The sequence below is a fragment of the Myotis lucifugus genome, unplaced genomic scaffold, assembly GCF_000147115.1.
Source record: "Myotis lucifugus unplaced genomic scaffold, Myoluc2.0 scaffold_414, whole genome shotgun sequence".
Classification (NCBI taxonomy): domain Eukaryota; kingdom Metazoa; phylum Chordata; class Mammalia; order Chiroptera; family Vespertilionidae; genus Myotis; species Myotis lucifugus.
In genome coordinates, this window is record NW_005871462.1 from 413,640 (window position 1) to 421,100 (window position 7,461).

A 7,461-nucleotide genomic window follows, 5' to 3' on the forward strand; every position below is an offset into this window, starting at 1 on the left:
CTTAGGGGTCCTTAGCACTGCTGTGGAGGCAGGAGAGGCTCCCACCACCATTACTGTGCTTGCCAGGTGTGAGCCCAGCTTCTGGCTGTGACCACCTGGGGATAGCTCCTGCATTGAGTGTCTTCCTCCTGGTAGTCAGTGCACTTCGTAGTGACCGGTCATTCTGCCATTCGGTCGATTTGCATATTAGCCTTTTGTTATATAGGACTAGAGGCCCAATGCATGAATTTCGTGCAAGAGTAGGCCTTCCTTCTCCCAGCTGCTGGCACCGGCTTCCCTCTGGCACCCGGGACCCCGGCTTCTCTCCGGCCGCCTACAGGCACTTGGGACCCAGGCTTCCCTCACAGCCCCGGCTTTGTCCAGAAGGTCGTCTGGAAGGACGTCCAGTCTAGCATATTACGCTTTTATTATTATAGATTTGCACCTTATCGGAAGTATTATTTGCAAATATCTTATTCCATTTGGCTTGTTGCCTTGTTATTTTCAAATATTTAAGTTGCCTTTTGATTTTTAGGATGATTTCATATATAAACACTTTGAATATTTATTAATAAAATATGTTAATTTTTTTCAGTTCATGCCACTGATTTGAATGCAACACATCTCCACTTGAGAGCATGTACAAATGAGCTCATGCCCTCACACATGCTTTCCATTTTATTATGATGGTAGTGTGCTTCTGTTTCCCCCTATTATCTACGTAGTCAATGTGCATCTTCCTCTTCTTGGAAGAATCCACTTGGCAGGAAGTCTCTGAAATAGGAAGCCATCAGGATCTTCATTAATTAGAAGTGCTGTGTTGTGATAAAAAAAAAAAAATAGACCTGTCGTGTTTACAATGATGACTGCCCAAGTTTAAGAGAAATACTAAAAATGATTACCATGTAAGACAGCTTTATTGTGATGTTAAGAACAGTAATTCACATTTATCACATGTCTAGTGTATATCACAGGAACTACACTAGAAAAATGTTATGCATCATATCATTTAATCACACATCTGTCCTACAATGTAAGGAATATTTAATGCTCTCATTGTGGAGGTGAAGTATCTGTAGCTGAGGGAGATTAAATAACTTCTTCAAGGTCACAGAGATGTAACATGGTAGACCAAGTTCTGTTCCAGGAAGTCTGACTCACATCCTATTTCTAAATCACAGCTGTATACTGTACTTTGGAACAGTTATATCTAAAAAATAATTGTAATGAAAGAATAGATTAATAATGTTAATAATAGCTATAACTTAGAAAGATCTTACTGTGATTAAAGGCATTTTATTACCTCTAAAAATGGTAATAGCAGAAAGCACATTTTTAGAAACACAATAAGGCACATAAGAGAGTTAGCTGTGACATCAATATAAAGCACCAGGTGACAAAACTAAGGTTGTTTAAGTTGAAAACACATGTTTTAATCACTAGTATGAAATGAAAGTAGTATGGAGATTATCAAAATAAGCACCTTAAATATCTTTAGTTATTTTGGAAGGCTGGTATGAAAGAAGAAATTGGTTTATGTCCATAGATTTCAATAAGTGAATTAGAACCAGCGAGTTGAAGATAAAAAGAGAAAGACTTCTGCTAAAGTAAAGAAAGTCTGCACAATTACATCATTTAAAATAAAATTGGGTAACCACGTAAATGAGTGAATGACTAGCATTGAAATGACTACCAGATCATGAACGATGCCCACACCATGGTGAAATCAAAAAGTGATGACTTAGCTGAGATGCCATTTGGCTGTTTACTGAATGTTGCCTTTTCCTCCTTTAGAATACACACCAGCTGCATGGAAGCTGAAAACCACACAGAAGCATCACAATTCCTCCTCCTGGGTCTCTCAGATGACCCTAAACTGCAGCCCCTCCTCTGTGGAGTGTTCCTGTGCATGTACCTGTTCACTGTGCTTGGAAACCTGCTCATCATTGTGGCCATCATCTATGACTCCCACCTGCACACAGCCATGTACTTCTTCCTCTCCAACCTGTCCTTTATTGAAATCTGTTTCACCTCCACCACGGTCCCAAAGATGCTGGTGAATGTCCAGGCACAGAGCAAAGACATCTCCTACATTGGGTGCCTCATTCAGGTGTATTTTGTTATGATATTTGCTGGAATGGACAGCTTCCTCCTGACTGTGATGGCCTATGACCGGTATGTGGCCATCTGTCAACCCCTGTACTACATGGTCATCATGAACCCACGCTTCTGTGGCATTCTGGTTCTGATATCTTGGCTCATCATTTTCTGGGTCTCCCTGCTTCACATTCTACTGATGAGGCGGCTGACCTTCTGTGTCGGCACTGAAATCCCACATTTCTTCTGTGAACTGACTCAGATCCTCAAGGTGGCCTGCTCTGACACCCTCATCAATAACATCGTCTTGAATGTGGCTACTGCCCTCCTGGGTGTGATTCCTCTCACTGGAATTCTGTTTTCTTACTCTAGGATTGTCGCCTCTGTGATGAAAATATCCTCTGCAGGAGGGAAATATAAAGCATTTTCCACCTGTGGGTCTCACCTGGCCGTGGTCTCCTTGTTCTATGTGACAGGCCTGGGGGTCCACCTCAGTTCTGCTCTGACCCATTCGTCCCTACAGAACTCAATTGCCTCAGTCATGTACACTGTGGTCACGCCCATGCTGAACCCCTTCATCTACAGCCTGAGGAACAAGGATATGAAGGGGGCTCTGAGAAGGCTCTTCAACCTAGTAACATCTTGTCTGTGATGGATCTCTGGCCTCAGACATAAAGGCACATAGTGGGGGCCCAAAGGTAAATGTTGCAAATTTAAATATCTGGTTCTTTTTCACTCCTGAAAGACAGTCTTGATTTCTTCTATTTCCAAGGCATAGAGGGGGTTTTTATGCTTAATCCCTTTACCTTTTTAACCCAGCCCCCCTGGCTGTGACCACCTGGGGATAGCTCCTGCATTGAGTGTCTTCCTCCTGGTAGTCAGTGCATTTTTGCTTTTGTTTGCTTATATCAATTGCTGACTTAGTTTCCCAAAAAGTTGTCCTTATATGTTGCTGATCTTCACCTTAATTGGGTTGTATCCTTTTTTTTTTCCAGATGAAATTATATGAAAATCATACAGTAATCAGAACAGCATGATAATGCTATCAGGACTCTTCTTGTTTCTTCACATGAATGATTTAATTTCATCTTAAAAACATTTTTGAGATATTTTCTCTCATTCACTTTACTTTTGAAAAGAAGTGACGGAATTGAAGTTGGACTACACCTTGGAAAGCTGACTTTACTATCCTACCTTTCACAGGAACAGTGATGTGATTTTCAAGTTCAGAGTAGGAATCTAGATTTGAAAGATGGTTTCTTCAGATAACATAGAGGAATTTACTACCTCACTAACTGAGAAGTGTCATCTTTTGTGTGATCCTTCCTTCCTTTCCTTTTTTTATTTGACTTATATTTCCCATTATTGCAATGTTGATATGCACCTTCTAAGATCCAAAGCCATGTAATAATGAGTACAATAAAATAAGAGTTATTTTCACAAGTGATTTAGTTATTTTCTGGCACTCTGTAGGGATGCCTCAGGAAGAATAGTTACACATTTGTGGAACATGTTTAGAACCTAATTCTTTTGGTGGGGAAGAATGATGACAGAATTGATTCTGCAAGGAAGCATGGAGGAGTACATGCTGTTAAGATTCCTCCCATGTTCCCTGACATCCTCTCACAATTTTCATTGCATAACTGCCAACATCCAGTACCAGCTGGAACAAACTTTACCCAATATGTACCAGCTGGAACAAACTTTACCCAATATGTGGTAGCAGACAGGGAATTATGTCCTATCAGAGACCGCTCTTGATGGAGAGGTGTAGAGGATAGCATGTCTTTCCTCCTTTATCTGGAATAATGCTGAGGTTTATGTTTTTTACCATTTACCAGAATTTCCCCTGGAGATAAAATCTCTGTTTATTTACAATGGTAGGTGCCATAATGCAAGCTTCATTTGATATATTTTCTTTTGTGTATCAGTTCCCCTCTCTCCCATCCATGTCCCTGCCCCTTCCAATAAAGTGTTTAAACGTAAATCCTGGGCTCAGCATCTGCTTTTGTGTGAACAAAAATTAACACAGGGGATAATAATGTGTTGTATTAATATAATATCATGAAATTAATTAGGGACTTTGGAGAAAAAATTGAAACTAATTATTTGGGACATAGTAAGGACTGTACAATTACTCAAAAAACAATTTTTTTGTAGAGGAAAGACTTATTTGATGTGACTTCAATTAATTTCGTTTTCATTTAGTTTAATTCAATGTGTGTTTATTGTCTACTCTACAAACTGAGGAAGAAACCAGAGAGATACAAATGATTGCACTGTGGAGTGATGAGCATAAGAATGTTGCTGTATAGCAGATCCTGTTCAAACAAAAGTTTTCAACTCATATTGAGTAATTCCAGGAAAAAGTCTTTAAAATTTACGTTTTTAATATATTTATTGAGATACTAGAAGCCTGGTGCACAAAATTCGTACATGGGTAGAGTCCCTGGGCATGGCCGGCGATCAGGGCCAATTGGGGCCTTCCGGCTGCCAGCCGGGGCCTTCCTTCCAGCTGCTGGCCGGGGCCTTCCTTCATTCTGCACTGCCCCCTGGTGGTCAATGCATGTCATAGTGAGCGATCAAACTCTGGGTCTCCTGGTCGAACTCCTGAGGGGACACTTTATATATATAGATAGTTTACACACATAAAATTCACCCATTGATGTAGTAAGTTCAATTATCTTAGTAAATTTCTATTGTTATGTATTTGTTAACAAAACCCAGTTTTACAGTATTTTTATCACCTCAAAAATATCTTTTTGCCCATTTACAGTTAATTACCACTTTCACTTTAGCCTAGGAAACCCCTGATCACTTTCTGTCTTTATACATTTGTGTTTTCTACATATTTTATATAAATTGAATCATAAAATATGTGGCCTTTTGTATCTGGCTTCTATTTGGTGAATGTTTTATAGGGTTATTCATATAGAAGTATGTATCAATATTTTATTCCTTTTAATTGCAGAATAGGCTTCTATTAAATGTTTATACCACATTTTGCTTATCCACTTACAGCTGATGAACATTTAGATATTTCCAGTTTGGAGATGTTAATAATGCTGCTGTGAACATTTGTGCACATTTCATTGTACTGATACATATTTTCATTTGTTTTGGGTAGATACCTTGGAGTGCAATTACTAGGTCATATGGTAAATTTATGTCTAACTTTTTAAAAAATATTTTATTGATTTTTACAGAGAGGAAGGGAGAGGGATAGAGAGTTAAAAATATTGATGAGAGAAAAACATCAAGCAGCTGCCTCCTGCACACCCCCTACTGGGTATGTGCCAGCAACCAAGGTACATGCCCTTGACTGGTATCGAACCTGGGACCCTTCAGTCCGCAGGCCGAAGCTCTACCCATTGAGCCAAACCAAACTTAGCAGTTTCTTTAAAAGTTATGTCTAACTTTTAAAGAAACTGCCAAGGTTCTTTTTAAAGTAGTTACACCAGTTTTACATTCCTGCAGATTCCCACTGTCCGCACCCAGGCTCGAATTCAGGTAGCGGAGATGCCCTGTGTGGGCGTGGGGTCTGGTCTCGCCCTTGCGGCACTGCGGGGAAACAGCCTCCCAGTGTCTGCGTGCTCAGCCCAAATTCAGGTAGTGAAGCCTGTGTGGGCAGGAGGCCTGCTTGTGTGGGGCGGGTCTAGCAGTTTCTATGGTGCTGCAGCGAGCCTGTGGGGAGGGGGATGGGCTCTGTGACTCACAGAAACCTGCGGCCAGGGTGTCCGGATTCTTGGTGTCTGTGGGTCTGCAGCTGTGGTCGCAGGTCTTTGTCCCTAGTGGCTGTCGGTCCCGGTTTGCATCTGAGACCAGATTGGGTGGTGGTGAGGCTAGGATCCTAGTCTCAAGCAGTTCTGTTTTTCAAGATGGCGTGGTCTCTGTGCCTGCACTGGCTGCCCCCAGAGTGTCCCTGGTGGCAGTGGGGTGTCGCCGTCTAAGACTGCCCCATTTAGCAGCCCCTTGGAAGACCCGCAGGATCTAACTGTCCCTAGCTCACACACGCTCACACGCTCACACACGCACACACACGCACACACGTCCACACACTTCTCTCACACTTTCTCCACTTCTCTCACACTCTCTCCCTCCCTACCTTCTTGCCGGTCGCCATCTTTTCCCCCATTAATAAATTTTGTATGGTTTACATGTTAAAATGATAATATCTGGATACACTGGGTTAAATAAAATAAAATATATTATTAAAATTAGAAGAAAATCCTTTTAAATTTTTTCATTGCAGTTAACATTCAATATTATTGTATATTAGTTTCAGGTGTACAACATAATGATTAGACATTTATATAATTTATGAAGTGATTCATCTGATTAGTTTAGTACCAACCTGGTATCAGACATAATTATTACAATATTATTGACTGTAATCTATATGCTGTTCTTTACATTCCCATATTTTGTAACTACCAATTTGTACTTCTTAATTCCATCACCTTTTTCACCCAGCTCCCAAAGCCCCCCTCTCATGCTGCAACCCTCAGTTTGTTCTCCGCATCTATGAGTCTGTTTCTGCTTTGTCTGTTTCTTAACTTTGTTCTTTAGATTCCACATGTAAGTGAAATCATATGGTATTTGTCTTTCTCTGACTGAATTATTTTAGCATAATACCCTCTAGGTCCACGCATGTTGTCACAAATGTTAAGGTTTCATCCTTCTCCATGATAATGGTGGCTTCATAGAGTTTATGTACTTTGTGCTTAAATTAGGTTTGAATTAATCTCTTTATTGTGCCACAGAGGTGCAATATATGTTTCTCTTTAAAACTCTGAGGATTTATATCTTGGTTGAGACAAAGGCATGGGCAACAGTAGTAGCAGACATATTTAAAGGTCCTGGTGAGCCTTCTGTTTTTAGGAGTTCAGACCTCAACATGGCACATAATGTCTGCATTTCTCTCCTCTCCCATCCTGACCCTCCCCATCTCTTCTTTTTCTTTTCACTTTCCATCCCATTTAAATGTTTCCCTCCACGTCCCGCGTGGTTCAGGGTTTGGGATCTGGAAGAAGAGCCGCACACAAATGAAAGAGAAAAGACAAGAGATAATTTGGGAATATTGGGGGCCAGGCGGGTAAGTCCAACTCAGGAGGAAGGACTTTCCACCGGTGCTCAGGCCGTACCAACCTTTTATAGTCAGAGGTAAACAGGGCAGTGGTCACCATAGTTACACAGTTCTTGTGAGTTTCACTTGTTTTGATCTTAAGGGCACTTCCTGCACTTCCCTCAGCCCATTAGCTTCCCAGATAAGATCTAGGGAGTGTTATAAGGTCAAGCCTAATTATGCTAAGAGGACTGTGCCCTCTAAGCTGGGACTTGTTTGTGACTTTGCCAACAGGTCAGTCCGAGGCTTAATCCTATATC

At 41.0% G+C, this 7,461-nt stretch overlaps 1 protein-coding gene across 1 annotated transcript; it reads left to right on the plus strand.

Annotated features, from left to right (window-relative positions):
* Nucleotides 1-1,753: 1,753 nt before the first annotated feature.
* On the plus strand, nt 1,754-4,028 carry LOC102443147 (olfactory receptor 7D4-like). The gene is made up of 2 exons (XM_014467774.2): nt 1,754-2,774; nt 3,072-4,028. Exon 1 carries the CDS (start codon nt 1,790-1,792, stop codon nt 2,726-2,728), a length of 939 nt encoding a protein of 312 aa, XP_014323260.1. The 5' UTR covers nt 1,754-1,789; the 3' UTR covers nt 2,729-2,774; nt 3,072-4,028.
* Nucleotides 4,029-7,461: the final 3,433 nt, after the last annotated feature.

Coding starts and splice junctions, on each gene's coding strand:
- LOC102443147 (XM_014467774.2), top strand. CDS start 1,790: ATGGAAGCTGAAAACCACACAGAAGCATCACAATTCCTCCTCCTGGGT.